The 18,712-nt window shown below is 39.5% G+C and overlaps 1 protein-coding gene across 1 annotated transcript in view; it reads right to left on the minus strand.

Moving 5' to 3' along the window:
• The window catches only part of NYAP2 (neuronal tyrosine-phosphorylated phosphoinositide-3-kinase adaptor 2), a 169,062-nt gene that overhangs the window by 39,778 nt on the left and 110,572 nt on the right, over positions 1–18,712 (minus strand). Inside the window, exon 4 of the mRNA XM_065672667.1 lies at positions 12,562–13,656. Coding sequence (XP_065528739.1) covers positions 12,562–13,656 — 1,095 coding nt within the window. The remainder of the gene's footprint in view (positions 1–12,561; positions 13,657–18,712) is intronic.

The raw sequence follows: 18,712 nt of genomic DNA on the forward strand, positions 1-18,712 counted from the left end.
GCAGCAGCTCTGCCCAGTGAGCTAGGTCAAAACCTGGTCTAATCGTGGGCCAGGCACAGTTCCATCAGTTTCCCCTATAATACTGCCAGCATGACAGCAGCATGTGCCCATCTGCTGCAGACTGACCACTTCCATGGCCATTGGATGTAGAGCAACACTAAGCTCTTGAGGGAATCCCACAGTTTCTTCTTTCTGCACATCCGGGCTTTTTATTTACCTTTATTACACATTTAAATATCAGAGTTGCCTTTTAATGGTTTTCTTGTTGTATGGTGGTTTGTCTGATCAGCACAGCTGTAAATTTATCCCAAGCTCTCCCAAACAAAACTACTAGTCATTAATACTACATGCCAGAAACATGGATAACGCTCAGTACTTATCCCATTTTTCCCAGAAAATAGAAGTTTATTTTACTGCCGGTGTAAGCTGTTTCCTCATCTTTATTAACTATGGTGGTTTGTCTATTCTGAGTTCATCTGCTTGCTAATTAAGCAGAAGTTTGCTTTGCATATCAATTTTTAATACCCCTTTTTTACAGTTAAGTGAGAGTTGCAGCAGCCAGCTTGTTCAATTAAGAGCAGCTCTGACCTAGTTCCATGCAAAATCAATAGAAAACCCGAAAGAATCTCACAAACCATCTAACATTTAAGGAGACATGGCTGAAATGCTTCTCAGTGTTCACTGAGCACATGTTTCAGTGTGCAGTGTAGGGTTTGTTTTGCTTTACATGGTGAAATTCAGTGGAGATCACATCTGTCTGCTACAGACAGCAAAGGGAGGGAAAAGAGGGACTGCTGAAGAAATGCGTTTGGTTGGTTTCCTGTGACTATCCCAAAGCTGCTAAGGCAGCAATCCTGATTAGGAAAACAAGATAGGAAAAGAAAAAGTTCACAATGCAACCAATTGAAGACTAACAAAAGAAGGTATAGATTTTTACCAGAAGATCATCCAGAGCTTTAGAATGAAGATATTTGATTAAAATTATGAGTGCTATAATCTGGTTGGAAGAAAAAAGACTAGTCTAGACTAAAGCAGACTTCTTTAAGTTTCAGTAAACTTCAGCTGGCATTATCAGTCACTTAAAAGATGAAGATTTAAAAATTCTGCATGGTAAGATGCAGTTAACATTGTTTGATGTCCTAGAGTAAGAGGAAAAATTCTCTTGTATATTGACATAAACAAAGGAAAACCTAGTTTTAGTCTTACATAAGGAGATCCATTTGATCCAAGAAAATTATATTTTGGCATATATTATAGAAGGGATGACAATATAATACATCCTGTTTCCAACAGGGCCATCATTACTTCTTAATGATTTTTTCCAGTCCTGTGCTTGATCTTTCAAGTGTGCCTATTCTGCTGCAGATCACCTCACAGCCCAATCCTTTGACTGAAAAGGCCAAATCTGAAAGATACACATTGTACAGATGTACTACCAAAGCAAATAAAAAGCAATGTCCTGGGACTCTTACCATCAAATCAAACAGCATTCTTGGAAGGGATGTTCTTTTGGCACTCTATTAATAGGTGTGCTATTTACCTCCGACCAGTCACAACTACATAATTAAGCAGAACGCTTTATTCTCTGATATTCACTGCATATTTTTCTTTTCCTTTCAGAGCTGGCAATGTTGCAAATTGGTGATTTCTGCTTAGGAGAACCTCAGTAGAAGCCGTCTGTGTTCCCTCTGTGCACCACTGATTTGAAGAGATGATGGTGCCCACTCTTATTTAGCTGCTTTCTTTCCCAACCCTGTTCATTTCACTGGACGCTCATTCTGTTATTAGGGTTCTTAAATATACAGCCTTCATGTCTGCATGAGGAAACGATGGTTTTAAGGGGCACTGTGCTTGTCCTAGCACAGTATGGCAAGAAATCAGAAGGCAAGGGTGAGCCAAAAAAGCTAAAATATACAGACACTTTCAGAAAAATGTTTTTGTAGAAAGTTCATGATCTTAAGTTTCAAAGCTTCACTTCAAAAACACCAATCTTTCATACAAGTGCTGACTACATTAAACTTGTCAACATTTTTTTTGGTCAAAAAACCCCAACCCAGCCTTTGAACTATATCAGCAGTTTGAGTGCAGCGGTTTTCCATTGTTTTACCATTTTCATTTCTTCTAAAGCGTGTGCCTTCATCCAGATTCAGTGGTAGATGAGAATCTGTGGCTACTCAGAAAAATGCAGAGACATAAGGGACACTGGTTGTGAAAACTGGGGAGAGAAACCCTCACTTTCCTATTTTCGTATTAAAAAATCAATTAGAAAGTTGGAGTGAAATTAAATTGTTTACTACTTTAACTACCTTTATGAAAAACATTTCAACTAATGCTTTTCTCTTTACTGACTCCATTAATAAATGAGAAAATGCGCCCTTCATTATTAGAACAAGTGTTCCATCTGTACAGCTGTCCTTCTACCACAATACCTTACCAGTAAAAGGGAATCCTGAAGTCTTCTTAACATTGGCCCTACCTCAATTTTGTTCTCAGTGTTACAAAGCCAGGCACAAGCCTACAGGCCTTTCTATGCAGCCTCTGTGCCAAGCTGGGACAAGTTAATGTTTAAGGTTTCTCCCGATTACAGAGTGAAACCTGGTTGTCAAACTGTCTTCCTATGCCTTTTAGCAGAGTCAATCATTTTAGGCCTTCCCCACTTTCTTATTACAGGTTTCATTTTGTGAACTGGTTTTCCTCGTGATAGCTAAGCAACTGTTAAGCCATGACAGCACAGACTTCAGATCCAGAGGAAATAAGTAGAATTGCAGATGGCCTCATACAGCTCTGGCCAAGGCCTGTGCCTGTAAGACATTAGTCTGCTTTCAAAAGCATGCAGAGCAGCTAGCATGGCTGGCACAAGTGTCTCTGTATGTGTTACAGCACATATAAATTAAACATATATTACGCAAACATTGCCCAAGCAGTAAAATAGCTATATATTTCCTGGAAGAAGGCACTTTTTGAGTTATGAATTGAAGTCACACACAAAAATACTGTAATTTCCATCTCCAGCAAAATTAAACTCACAGCTTCTCTTTTTTAGGTGAGTAGTTAGAACAATAGTTCCCCTTACTCATTCTTAAATGCCAGATAAAGTACTAATTGCATGTTACTGTTTTAACAATAAAATAGTTATTAGGGATGGATAATTCTGTTCAGAGGAGTAAAAGTAACCTGAACCTTCACATCAAATTGAATGTAAATGAACCTGATTTTTTAATATGCATTATTACCCTGACAATTATTTCCTCAATGTTCCTGTACTTCTCACCTTACCTATACCTGGATGTTTGTTCACCCCTACAATTGGATGGTTCAATATTTGAAACAATATTGCATATATAACAGAAATACAGCTACTTCTTACTCTGATTTCTCTTGTTACTGATAGACTTCTGAAAGGTCCAGAGAAAACTTAAGGAGCCGCATATCTACCTTTTCCGAGTTGAGAGTCCAAACCTTTTTGTCAGAATATAATGGAGAGGTTAGATAACACAATGACAGAAGTGTATAGTATATTATACATCCATCCATTACTTTTTCCTAGTCTTCATATTATTCACAGCTACATTCTGGATACATAAGTGCCTTGGTTTGCAGAGCTGTTTTGCAAGGAACAGCAACCTAAGACAAGAAGACCCCTCTTGCCAACATTTATAGTGCAATCCTCTGAACTATACCTTATCTTATACTTCAAGGACCTTTGGATTGGGCCTTTAATGACAGGGTTTAAGAACTGAGTTCACTCTGCCAGGAATCAAGTCAGACATGCCAAAAAACATATATTTCTTAAAAATGGATATATAAACCACTCAGCCCAAAAAATTGTCAGTCATTTTTTACACAGATCAGTAAGGTAAAGGTATTTTAAGAAATATTAAGAGTAGAAACAGAAGTTTGAAGTATTGCAGGATTTTAGAACTGAAGGAAGAAACCTTGCTCTTTCCTTTATTTCCCCCCAAATTGCCACCATCTTCTCTTAAAATCACACAGCTTCTACAGCTAGAGCTGTGTCACTGTAAGTACAGATAAGGTATTTAATAAAACTCCATCTTCTGTTAAGATGCAATAACAGCAACTCGAAAGATCGTAAAACCAGGTTTCAGATCATAAGCTGGCATGCAAAAGACTTGAGCAGCTCCTCTGGCTGTGATGTAGATATTCCAGTTTCTGGGGGAAAAAATAGCAGATTTTTGTTTGCAAAACTGTTTTTTCACTCATCACAAATTTCAGGCAAACTGTTACGTTCTGCTCTCTTTGAAACATGCACAGTATTTTACCTTCCTAAAGTGCACAGTCCTTGTCTTGGTTGTGGTGGTGCAGTCTCAAGGACTTTGGTTATTCTTTCTAAGCAACAGTGTGATCTCCTTCCTTGTGATTTACTTTAAGCAAATAGACTTAAGTATATTCCTACTTGTGGAACATATCAGATCTGGTTCAAAGTGCTTTATGAACATCGTGCTCCTTAAAAACAAACAACACATGTAGGCATTGCCACTAATGGTCTTCAGTTTTACTTTTAGGATTTAACAAAAAATGCACTTGAATCCTAATGCAAAGGAAATCTGAATTCTTCATTTTGAAAAAATGCAATTCACGGTCCAGTCTTTGGTTATCAAAACAAGTTCTGAAAGATCTAACAGCTGCCTTGAAAAAGGAGCCCTGTTCAAAAGCCAAAGGCAGGGGAATAACCTGGTCCCACCCTGAAAGTCATTGCTTCAGGCAGCTAGCCAATGAGACTCACCAAAAGATGCACCCCAGCCACAGGTTTGATCTGAACTCTCATGAGCATGCTTCCTTTCATAAAGCTAACATGCATGGGTATCTTTCATATCTGAAATGCAATTCCTGCTTAAAACTGCTAACTCTCCAATTGTTGCAGCACGATACGATTTCAGAAAATACTCTACAAAAGTCCTGTAAACCAAAGGTGATGCCTCACATTTCCTCCAGGAAGAGGCTCTATATTACTTCCAAATAATGAAAATTATGAAATCATTATTGAAATAATGAAAATAATGCTCCAACTTTCTGCGTAGAGGCTACATAAATAAAATTGCACCATTCCTTTAAGTCAAAGTAGTTTGATTCCTTTCCTCTATCTTTTTTTTTTTCCTTAGTTCTTTCACGAAAGGAGGACCCTGATGCCCTACACTGATATCACCTTCCCTGAGAGTTAGAAATTGTATTTACCAGTTTCGTGGAAGGTAATATATACTTATGGAAAACGTCACCACATTAAGTATTTCTTACCATTATTACTGAGCACCCATAAATTGGTCATAAATTGTGTGGTCCTGTTTGAAACAAAAAGACAATAAACTCTCTGATTTACCATCCTGATGTATGACTACACCATTTTGAATACAAGCTGTTCTAGTCACAAAGGACACATTTATTTTCTTGAAGCCAGAGACACAGATGGTGTAAACTGGAGTAGCTCTCCCGCTTTCAAATAAAAAGCAGTGATTTATAAGTACTGAGGATTTGGCCTAAAGGTCAAGATATTTCTCTGGCTTAGAAAGCTTTTTTGGGGGTAGGAAAAAAAATCAATGCCACTTAAAACTCAGAACCTATTATCATTATCCAAGTCCTTAAGTGCAGCACGTGTTACATATTCACGACACACTGAAATAGGTAAATCAATCTAAGGCATTTTTTTCCTATTAGTTTTAACAACTTTCAGTCAACTCACATCTTCCTGTACATTAAACCTAAAGAGAAAAATGTTTTTTTAATCCTTTACCTGAAACAGTCTTATACTTGAAATCTAACAAAAAGCAAATACTTTTTGTTTCTATTAATTTCTCTTTTTTACCCATTATAAGTTTATTTTTTCTTCAAAAGAGAAACATTTATTAAATTGCTAACCAGAAATTCTATCAAGCAGTCAAGTAATATAAACAGAAGGCATAAATAAATCCATATACATCAATCTGAAACAGCAGCTGTTTCCAGAAAAACCTGAGCAATTATTTATGAAATTATGTCTTCTTCAATGCTTCTGTATACAGTCACAGTCCCAGGAGGAACTGATTTTCTGATGAGCTTAAATTGCCAAATTAGAAGAGGAGACAATGTCATGGTACCAATTAGCAAAACCACTGCAAATCATCTCAATATGCATGTTTTCTATTTTAATAGAAACGTAACAAAGGCATTTCTTCATCTTAAAAATGGCGGGAACATCCCACCCATTAGTAACTTGAACAACTAAATGCCCTTAAAATAGGCATATTTGCTTTTGTGTGAAAGCAGCAAGACAACAAATGACATAGCGTGTGTTTCAATAAGGAACAAGTACCTACTGATTTACCCATTCGAAACAAGTTCTCAAACCTGGCATTATCTCTGGTGCTGAGAAAGAACTGTATTACTGGCACGCAATGCAAAATGGGGCAGCGATGGCTTAGCTACAGCAGGGGATTAGCACCCAGGGATGTGCAAGCTGCCATTGAGCTGCTGTGCGTGCTTTCACACATTTCTTCTTTGTATCTTTGCTTCTCAGCTCACTCCTTCCCACTTGGAGGTGAAACGCTGGTTTCCTGCCTTTCGTGTGCTTAGCTGTATGACCTTACTGTCACATTATGACTTTTCTTTCCAGTTATTTGCTGTGATTGTTAATTGTGGAGCACAATTTGTGGATTGTTAATTGTGGAGCCTCATCTTAAGAAAGAGGCTCCATCTGGCCAGACTAGCTGCTCTGGATCAAAATACTTAGCCCAGTGCCCACCTCTTTTCACCAGGGGGTCTAAGGATTACTGGTGAAGGACAACAGGTATGGCTGAAACAGCTCTCAAGATCACTCAGCTGCAAAATGAATCTTGTTTTCTCCCAAAAGCTTGGTTCCTTAAGGATGCTGACCACATCTGGTCATCCCCATGTTTACACTTCAGTCATTTTCAGTTCTGTCTCTCAACATCACACACTCACCCCAACAGGCACACCCCTTAGTGAAGGGCAGAGTTTGAGAGCCCTAACTGACACCAGCAGACCAGACAGCCCATGACCTTTGTGCATGCAGGTGTACTCAGCTCTTGCCCTGAATATGCACTCACAAGTGAACACTTGAAGAAAGTGCTCCTGATGCTGCAACTCCTCAGCTTGCTTCTATCTCGACAGATAGCAATTGACAGGCAAATGCAGAGTCTTCAGGCTTTAACGAAATGCAGTGAACTGTGGTAAGACCATATCCTCCCAGTAACGAACAAGTGTAATTATTTTCAAAGCTGGTGTTCTCTTACCCTCTATGATTCCATGATTCTATGCCTTTTGCTCTGGCACTTCCCCCTGCTCCCTCCTCTAAGTCTTTCCTTTCAGATCTACTTTCAGGTCTGTCAAACAAGATGTGACTGCTGTGATCGCCTCGTCTGATCTCATACATATCATGGGTCATCAGACTAGAAAAGCTAACTTCTAGTGAAACAGCTGCTTCACCTGTGGCAAAGAAGCCAATACACCTCTGGCTCAAAGGTTCAGGAGTAACTTCAGTAAGGGAGTACTGTTTCTGTAACACTGTAACTGTCTCATTAGACTGAACGTAGCAGTGATACTGCACACAATCAATTGCTACACTGGAGAAAAGGGATGGAAAATTAGAAGCTGACATTGCTTTATATAAAAATACAGAAAATATACTTACCTAGATGTTAGAAATTACATAGGCTTTCAGATTTCAGTCTCTGATACTGACTCACAGCTATGCAGTAGTTGAGCAATGGTACGTAGAGAGTAGCCGTAATACTTTCTATGGCTGGCCTAGTCTTGCCAAGAAACCCTTTCTCTTCAGAATACCAAAGACTGAGCAGGTATCCAAAGGAGGAGGTATGCACAGTTCAACGGCATACCAAGTCCACCTTCCTTAGGCCAGCATGTTTTATCCTAACTCCATGAGAAATACATACACTGAAACCCTGCCCTATGTCCCTCATTCTGCATTTAATGCACAGAGGTGGAGGTTAAACAACTGAACAGACCTATGTGGGGTGAATGTGCATTTGACTCATTTCTCAAACTCTCTTTTCCAACATACAGTCCTATCTAACGGGGAATGCAAAGCTGCCTTCTAGCTCCCTGGAAAGCAACAGCATTATAAAAAAGGGTAAAAATTTCCACTCTTAACTCCACAATTTCTTCATAGGAGGGTCTCAGCTGCCTGAAATCAGCAAGAGCTCCTTTTTAACAAGTTGAGCCACTTATGCACTCCTCCCAACACTACATGACAGCTTATAATAACATATTTTAAATTCCTAATGCAGTGGGTGCCAGCCAGGAACAGGAAATGTTAATAATTATCCCAATTTCCAATCACTTTAACTGAATTTTCACAGTAGCACGTTCACAAATTTCCTCCCTACGTGTGAAGAGCGAAACTCTCTTTGGCAAAAGCCAATGCAGCTATGAAGCCCTGCAGAGCAGCCAAGGAAAAGAGCAATGAGCTGCTGTGCGTAGCGTGTTGTGATCTCACACCTCATGCACAGAGTTAGAGCACATAGCACAGGTAACTACTATATGCGGAGTTCATTACTATTTGCAGTACTTGCTCACAACAGGCATGAAATTCCTAGGAAATTATAGGGAAACTGAAGCCTTAACAAATGGAAATAACCAGTACACAAACAGAAAGGGCTGGTCCTGGCAAGGGTTTGCAGGACCATTTCACTCATTAAAAATGTCCTGCCTTCAAGTGAGTGCGGTTCAGATGCACACCAGCAGCTTCTGTTTTGCTTTTTAGGATGTGGGTATGCCCACTGGCACATGACTACAGTTCTGTATTTTCATAGAGTACAACAAGTTTCTATGGTGCAGAAAAGACAGGGAGCAAATTCAGCTCCAGAAAATCTGAAGACCATTTCCTCTCTTCCTCCCTCCATAATTCCCTCTCTAGTGAAGAACATGGGGAACACAGACACTCAGTGCATATGCTAAAAGCAAAGGGAATGTGTCATTCAGCACAGCTGCATTGAGTGGTCATACTTAAACACCTTCCAACTGTGTAAGAAAAGGACACACTGCAGCAGCCCAAGGACACCAGACAGTGTTGGTACCTTTACACAGTTATCCTCTACCCTCTGAGGACTGATGTTGCATTTCACAGGAGCCTACCAGCTGTTAGGGAACACTACCATGTTATCCAACACAAAAGCAGGAAGGGTTAAAGAACAGGCAATGACAATTAAAAACATCTATCTTTCATGTTCTTTTACATTTTTCATGCTCTACATCTTTCTTCAGTTTTCCGTAAGTTTCCCCATCTTTCTCTGTGCTCATTTTCTACCATTATTTTAATTTCTGGTTTGGCCTTGCAATTTATTTTTCTTTGTTCTTTTCTCCCCACCTTCATAATTGTGCTATACTCCATATTTAAGATGCTAACAGCACACAAGAGGATTTTTAGAAGAACCCAGCACAGTGAGATGTTTATAAAATCCAGATACGCACATCACAGCTGCAGCCACAGGATGCTGAGTGCATTCAGCAACATGTCTGGGGCTTCAGCAGAACTCATATCCTCAGAAAATGTGGCCCTGAGGTGACAGTCTCTTTAGTATCACTGATATGTCCCAATTTCCCACTCATGTAATTCCAGTGAACTCTATAGGAATAAAATGGAGGAGGTTTTTTTTTTTAAAAAGGGCGTAAGAATTAAAAAACCAATAAAGGCAGGCTACAAAGGATGGCTTTGCTTGTTGCCTGGAAATCAGGTTTGTGCAGTCCCTCTACTCAAAAAGAAACCTATTCAAATATGCCACAAATTAAAAGACAGCAAATGCATTCTGAGTATGGACTCGGATGCCAAATTTTCACAAAGTCTGTTCAGTAATAACAATAAAGACGAGAGAGGGTTTTTTCTGTAACTGCTGCAATATTTTCTAAATACACTCAGCTGAATATAAAATGCAGTATTGCGCTATTATCTTTCTTTTACTAGCATATGGCAGTGAGAGCTTCAGACAAGTCACAGAGGGCTGCGGCTTGGAGGATTCAATGAGAAAGTTGCTTGAGATGTGCTCAGAATGATTTTATATTTTAGAAGCCAATATTCTTAATTTCCCAGCGTGATTTTGCAAGAGTCATATAACTTTTTTTTTTCTTTTTTTCTTTTATGTTTATTATCCTCTAGATTCTGGAAATCTTTCTGTATGCTGAGAGCAAATTACCCTGAAGTGACAACTATAAAACCATGGCAGTCCCAGTTGGTCCTGTACTAAGCATTTGCTCTCCCATAGCTTAAAAAAAAATAATCAAGAACTGTATGAGTGCCTTAGGCTTCCCACATGATTTGCAGGAGGAAGATTTCTTTAACAGATTGTATGATTATGTCCAGTCTACACTATCTACCACTATGTATTATCAGAGCATGTAAATCTGACAGTCTGGTCAGATTCTACATTCAAATCCCACAATTCAGATGCTTTATGGTGGATCGTTTTAATGTAGAATTGCAAGACATAAAAAGCTAGACCTATGTTTTCTGTAATCTTAGTGTCTTCTTCCCCTGTAATATCTGAACACAAACCTGGTTCTTGCTCTGTGCAGTAGTCCCACAGGATTAAGTCATACTGTAAATACCAGGCAAATTACAATCGGATTAGATGGGTAGTCTGTTCATTTACACAACACAGCTGCACTCCAGAGTCTTTTCACCACTGGGGTCTATTTATAACATGAATGTTTTGTCCTTAAAGTAAATTAATGCAGTTTCTATTTCATATCTCTTATTTTATCATTTGTGACCAATAAGGAGCACATTTCTAATTCCTAAGGAGCCAGCAGAATGCTCCTCGAGAGGCCAAGCAGAAAGCTGTTCTTGGTATGGATCTGCAGGGCAAGATTTATTTTAACTTTATCAGTGAAAAGTCCCTTGGAAGGTCTGCATTCAATTTTAGTCAAGTGGAATACAGAGAATATTTTTCTGGAGGTAGGTATGAGACAGCTGCAGAATCTGATGAAATTTCACAGGACTCGCCACATTCGCTTCAGGAATTTCTGTAAATTCCAAACTTAGTACTTCTGCCTACACTGGTGAGCATAAAACAGTCCCATTTATGAAGCTCACGAGGTAGATCTGGTGTAACATGGGGTTTACAAGACAGCTCTGCTCACTTATAAGAAGTATGTTTAATAATGTTCAATAAGTTTGCACTTTGCCAAAATCTCCCCCTGCCACTTCACTGCAATTATTTATAAATGTCACATCATATCCCTCATAACTGTTCGAATTACAAGAATCATCTTGCCTTTTAGGTACAAACTTGATTCCATCCAGCACACAAATCTGGCATTATTGCATTTGTATTACTGTAAAAGCCCCCACAGGTGTGCCCCAAAGTGATGTGACCACACTGCAATGAGCAGTATAATAGAGCAGAACAAACACAATCAGAAATGCAGTGCAGAATTCACTTCCGTGCTGTAGCAATACAGTAGCCTGGAAACCAGAAAGTCTTCCTTTATCAGGTATAAACCAGTGTAGTTTATCACCTTGTACTTAACATGTTACAGCTGCCAAATAGGTATAATATAGCACTTACACTAATGTAAGTTCAGCTGTTCTCCAAAGAGAGCTTTTCCATTACACAGGTGTCAAGAATTCAAAGTCATAAACTGACTTTACTGAAGTTGGAGACAAAGTGTCCTGAGCCCACTTTGCACTCCGACAAAAGGTGTTACAGCTGGCTTCCACTGCAAGACTTGTCTTTGGCACCACCAAATGGGAAGGTTTTCGCAACAGAAATACTGGTGCCAGGTTCTGCTTTCACTCACACCTGTGACTCCTGTCGATTTCATTAGGAGTTTCCACAGTTCACTAGCTCAGAAATAGGTGTACGTTGTGTAAACCTGAATGCAAGTGAGACAATGGTTTTATGATACAGCATATGAAAAGTCAATATTGGCTTACGGATTTCCTGCACAACTTCCTGCCGTGCTTTTCTCTGAGTGTGTGTAATGTGTTATAGGTCATGTTGGTTTTCAGATCAATTCAGAGTATGGCCTTCCAAGGAGTCACTCTATCACAGCTGGAAGCAATACTCTATTACACAGTATGGAAGGAGGCAGTGGGAAAGAGAGAAATGGTTTAAGCTGGTACCTCTAGTTGCCATCATACACACTGTGATCACTGGCCAAGTTAAGAGCAATCAATGGATTTTTGCCAAAATCCAACTACTGTTTGGTTATTTTGCTATAAGCTGCTTGGACAATTACTGTGTCTTAGCATCCATCTGGAAAGGAAGGACCTGTGACATGGCTGGAAGATCCCAACTCACATAGGACCCTTAAAACTGTGGAAAAGGTAATGAAAACTGACTCTTTGTGTAAGACCAAGCCATCAATTATACTTCCGTAGTGCAGTATGCACACTCAAAAGTCTTAAAAATATAACAATGTAAAACTAACACAGTTTTATCAATAATCACTTTTCTTCCTGTTACAAGAAATTTATACAAGGAGTTCAGACTTCCAAGGTATTTTATTTTTGCAAGGGTTTGATTTAGTAAAATATTGTGAAAGTGATTATTATACAAGGAAGAAAAAGGAAAAATTCCATCAAGAACTTACTTTCTGCAGGTTCCTTAGATCTTCTGCCACTGGACGATTTCCTCAGGAGACTTCGTCCTGAGGTAAAGAGGCTGGTTAGTTCCTCCAGAGGACTGGTGGGTGTCCGAGAACGAGAACCACTCTGAGATGATGACCCGTAGGTACTGACCGAGGCATTTACCATCTTTCCCCCTTCTTGCAATGTGTTTCTGGCTGTAGAATGAGGCACTGATGGAGAGCTTCTTGAGAGACTTCCTGAATGTACAGAGTCATAAGGTGGAGGTCTTTTGAGGCTTAAGGGGGTAAGAGATCTACCCATGCTGACAGGAGAAGGTGAGGCAGAGTGACTTTTAGGATAACCATGTGGAGACTGTGTTCTGTATAAGGTAGAAGGATGTGGAGGTGAGGAGGAGTGCCCAGGGGTGCTAGTTCCATGAGATACTGTCTGGTCTTTCTCCAGTTTTTGATGGCCTGCTGTATGAGATGGCAGTGAAGACGGAGAAGCTCCAGCTTGTTGTTTGATGTAAGACACATTTTCTAAAACAGGAAGCTTTGTGACCTCTAGTGGAGTTAGAGGAGACTCGTCAGAATTTGGGGAACACTGCACTGGTGCTGGTGGGAACACCAGCAGTGGAGGTCTGTGAGAAAGCAGATTTGGAAATGGTGGGGGTATATCACAAAGCAAGCCCTTGGGAGTGGATGGCACTGAAGACTTGGTGAAATCTAGGTCAGGCACTGTGGGAGTAGCACACTGAGAAGAACAAGTGTGATGATCATATTCACATTGACATTTTGAATCTTGGCCTACATCATCAAATATAGGGTATTTCATTTCCTCATAGACTGCTTCGCTTTGGTCGTCCTCGTCTTTTTTGAAGTCTCTGAGAATATTCCCAACCATTTCAATATAAACAGGCTCTTCTTCCTCAGTGTCTGGGGCAGGACTGCTGACCTGTGACAAAGAGGCATCCCTAGTAAGTGTCTTCATAGGGCCATGCTTTTTGATATACGTTTCATCAAAAGATGTGCTTAACTGAGTATTTGGATTTCGTTTCGGCTTAGGAGGTGGAATCTTCTTTGTGTATTCATCACTGTGAGGTCTTGGTTTGGCTGATACTGAAAACAGAGCACAATACAAATTTTTCAGAAGTATGTAACACGCTTTGTCAACCACAGGATCTTTATTACAGTGTCATAATTCTAGGGCAGATTTCCCGGGACCAGCCCGTTGCCAGTTTCCTCTGGTATGATACCAACAGAACACTATAAAAATAACACCCTATTCAAAACGCTCCCCATCTTCCCCCAGAGTGCTCTGATGCTCCAGTAGTAAGTAGCTAGTGAGCACTTCCCTTCTTCAGAGACATCTGTTCTCTCCCAATCTCTTTGGACAAGGGAATTTTCATGTTTAAACATTAGGCTTTTCAAATATCACTGTGGGATTTTGAAGTCCCATACTGTTGCCAAAGACATAAAACTAAGTATTTAAATGAACTCCTTATGGCTGCAAGGGAACAGTTAAGATCCTGGACATTCATACTGGAATCACGCTGCAGTGACACAGTGATGAATCAAGACTTTTTTATTTATAGTAACTTCTAGCATAAAGCACAATTCTCTCAGCACTGGCTGAGAAGGAACACATACAAATATTGCAGAATTTGCTGCTGGGGTAATTCTGCTCATTTATCTGGACTCTATCCTATGAATTAATGAGACTTCAGTGAAGTCAAGGCGGAACATAGTATCTCACAGATTCAGATCCTTCCCAAGCAGGTTACTTCCAGAAGCAATAGACCATTTTGTCTTTGAAATTATAAATCAAAACACTGTGCTGAAATTCATTCGAAATGAGAGGTCAAAGGTTTCTTATAAATTATGCCCCAATGAAAAATGCCTCATTAAATGTTTGGGTAAAGTCAGTTTTTATTCTAAGCAGACTCAACAAACTTAGAAACAGAATTTACCACGTACACTAAACCTAATTTATATTCCTATAGGGTAAACAGTCCTTGCGTTGAAACCCCTGATACCTCATTGGTGAGTTTTCTGATTTAAAAAAATAATCCATAACTAGAATGTCAGCTTTCCTGTCCTTCAAAACATTGCTGCTCCTTGCAATTCACTGCTACAGATCTGTCACTGCAAACTCAGTGCTCAGAAAAATTTCCAGACACCTTCTGCTGACCCATCAGAAAACAGCAGCAAATTTCTAATGTTAAGCCAAGCAGGCAGTGCTCGTGGAGTTAAAACCTCTCTTCTCGAGACAGGCTCAAACATATTACTAAAGCCAGCAGCTCTGCCAGCTGAAAGACACTCTTTTGACAGTCTGCAAGGACGCTGGCTCAGGGCTGTAAGATGCCTGCATTACAGCATCTTACTAATGTGATTTGGTCAGTATCAGAGGAGGATTCAAACCCAGCGTTATCACTTTGTCATACTTCTGCTTTGATTTGCTAAACAACCTCTCTTCAGTTCTTACAAGGAACAGCAGTAAAGGCAGATGTTAAACAAGATTCCAGTTTTGTTTAGGAATAAGGCACTGTGAATGTATGCACGTACATGAAGTAATGAGACCACTCTTTGTCAACAGCATTTAAGCTTAACATACAACTAAGGTACAACAAAGCAAAATGAAAAAGAAACCTTGTCAGATTTCAAAACAAAACCCAACCTCAAAAAATGATATTAGGCTTTCACAGTGGTTCCAATTAATGTGTTCCACTTTGCAGCAGGCTAGGGACATGCAAAAGCTACCACAGATAAGAGTGTTTGGTAGCTTGATAGTTTTTCTCTATGTGGATATATCCTAATGCACTTTAAATTTGTCTTTTTAATTAACCCAAATTAATTTTCTTGAATGCATTAGGATAGACTTTTGGGAATGAGATGTAGGCTACCAGAATCATTTGGGCTTTGCAAAAAATATTACTCCTGATGTATTTCAAAATACTAGCAGATTTTTCCTGCCAAGCTTCCAGCTAAATCACTATTTTCTTTCTGTTTAGTCTGTTATTCATATATTATGTTCATATATGTTCTACTGACATAAACTTGATCTCAATCCTCTCTCCACACCTCTGTTTATCTGATTTACAACCCTGGCAAAAGCAATCTTCTTCAGATTGGTGTCATTAAAATGAAGAGACAGTCAATGAGACTGGCACAAACTGCTTGATCATTTCTGAACATGTTTCCCAGGACCTGAACTCTACTTTACACCGGTTAAAGGATTACAGACTCTGCTGCATTTCAAAATTGTGTACTTTGTACGCAGATGGTTCTCACAGTCTTCAGTTCCCTGTGCACCTTAATGGTCACCTGAGATACAAATGTTTCCTGCTCCTCAGCCATCCTCAGAAGCCTGTTTCTTACACTGTCTTCTACATCTCTGTGCTACATTTGTCACATTGAAAATATGCTCTGTCTCACAGCCATATCCCCATTCTTACATCTGGAGAGATGTTAGTGACGGACAAAGTAAACCAAAAGATGCTCTTGCGCTGGAGGTCATCCAAGGCTAGTGTTAACTGATATTTTTTATCTAAAAATAGCTAGAAGTGGTTAAGAGCATTGTGTTTTCAAACAAATACCTGAAATTCATCATATGTTCTTCTTCCCTCCTTCCATTTTCACAGTTTTTATCCAACTAATGAGGTTCTGCCACATGGTCTAGATCCGTCCTTAGGTGGACGGATCCCGCCCTTGGGGTTTGCATACACAGCATTCACAAGTTACTACATACAGAAAAGGAAATGAGAAATGTAATAGAAAAATGATTGACATTCTGTCATCTAGTTTTGTATAGTATTTTTGCATGGGTTGAAATTGAGTACTGTGGTGACACATGCAGCATTCTCATCTGCCACTGCATGATCTGCAGCATTAGCCTAAAATATCTTGGTGACATTATCAACAAAAAGGTCAAATGACCCAGTCTAGCTGTATGATACATTGGTAAAACATGACAAGGTGAAAGACTTACTTTCCATTTTCTATTAAAAGCATTTTTTCCTCTGCCACAGTTTATTTTATTAAAGCATTTATTTCCAGGCGGTGGAACATTACTGAGATCTTTCTTCATCCTTGACAAACCGGACTATTGAGACTAAAATTAAAAAGTAAATGTTTTAAATATTTTAAAAACCTTTAAAAGGTATAGAGGTACCTTTATATGCTACACAGAGCAAGAATATTTCATCCTGTAAGACTTCCTAGAGAAAATACACAGGTAAATAGATAGGGTAAATAACAAAGGGATCTTTTTATTGTGACTGGGAACAGAGGAATTGCTCAACACCTACTGGGACATCCACTCAGCTCCAGTGGGGCATTGAGGAGGCAAACTGAATTGGCTTTAAGAAGGCTATGATGCAAGGCACTGATCATGTTTATTTAACACAGATTTCTACTCTGTAACACAGCTCCATAGCAAGGGCTGAACTCTATGGCACACCTGATAATGGAATATGGACCATGAACTACTGCTTCAGCCCTGAATAAAAGAGAAAAAAATCCCAGGAATCCTGCAAACAGACAGAGCTGTGCAAAGCTAATGAAAGGAGCAGGGAGTATTTGTACAGTTCCTGTGTTACCAACATTTGGCAGGAATAAATGTGCATGAATGCAGAAGCTCTGGCAAGATCCCATAGCCAATGAAAGGAGATTATTTGGCAATCTCCAGAGAGGAACAGGCAAGCTTGCTTTAAGCACTTGACATTTATAAGGCAGAAAAAGCAATTGGTGCCTGCTGGGAACATAAACTCCTATGAAAAGCAAACCATGCTGACATATTGGTGATACACATACTGCCGTACTGTCTGCCCTAAACGTGGAGTAATTAAGCACTTTTCATCACGGATTACTATGTCCTTGCTGCAACTGTCACCAGTAACTTGCCCTAAGACTATGCCACTCATCAGAGCACATGGGGCCTCATCCAAAGCTGAAGTGAAGAAATCAAAGCGAGGACTATTTCTCTCCCTGCCAGATGGAAGTTCCCTTTAGCAGCCATGTTAAAATGCACCACAAAGCTTTGTGAGTGCTTCTATTACAGACACACACAAACGCAAGAGACTGCCAGGTCTCTGAGGAGCTTGAGCAGACTGGAGGTGACCAGAGGAAGACAGCTCAGCAACTGCCACATATGCCCCTGCCCTCACAGGGGCTGCCAGAGGTTGGGGTGTTATGCTAGTGGCTCCTTTTTTGCATAAGAACCTAACAAACAACTACAGCTGATAAACTGGAGGCACGATGATCCTTGCAAACAAAACTGAACTTCATGGAGTTTACGCTGGAACTCTCCATGTTTAATAGCATCTAATAAACTGTAAGTGAAACAAAACATGAAGGCTGCAATAACTTCAGTTCTCATCTAGAAGCAAGAAGCACAGTGCTTAAAATAGCCTTATGAAAGCCCAACTGAACAAGCAGAAGATGACATTTTTGAAATAAGATATTTGTAGCGCAAAGGTTATGCATAGCTTTCAGACATGCCCAGATAATCCGCCTTTCATAGTTAATTTTGGAAGTACAGAAAGCTTCTGGTCATCTTATCCTTTTGAAGTATTTTCTTGCTCTTTGAGGAGAGATGGAAATACGGAAATGTGTTATCAGATTGGTTTTTATTATTTCACTCTATAAGGAACGAGTGAAAACGTCTAAAACCTAAAATTAATTTCATCATTTTCTATTGTCCTCTGGGTGTTTACCAGCTTTTGCAGCTCAGAGACCAAGCCGATTTCTTATGCTGTTCGCTGTAACAAACAGAATAAAAGCACACGTAACAGGAAAATTCCTCCCTTTCAATTTCTACAAGAGGCTATGCACACCATTGCTTTCTAAATGATGAACTGATTTGGGGCCTAAAAATTGTTGAAATTCTACTTTAAATGCAGAAGGAATTAATCTTGCTGTATTTTGAGGGATACCTCTATCAAAAAGAGCCTCCAGGAGTGAAAGGAAATAGAATTTCTTTAATTAAACTGTGAACATGCTGGATACTGAATCAAATACGCACAGATTCTGATTTACATCACATAATTCAACAGAGAAAATCCAGTTGTTGTAGGGTAGCACAGAACCTATATGTGTATGTGTAAGTTCAAGACTATGAGTAATCCCACTAGCTTTAATGAAATTAACTGCTTGTTCCAAGTTACACATGATTTTA

This window comes from Lathamus discolor, chromosome 3 (assembly GCF_037157495.1).
Source record: "Lathamus discolor isolate bLatDis1 chromosome 3, bLatDis1.hap1, whole genome shotgun sequence".
Classification (NCBI taxonomy): Eukaryota; Metazoa; Chordata; class Aves; order Psittaciformes; family Psittacidae; genus Lathamus; species Lathamus discolor.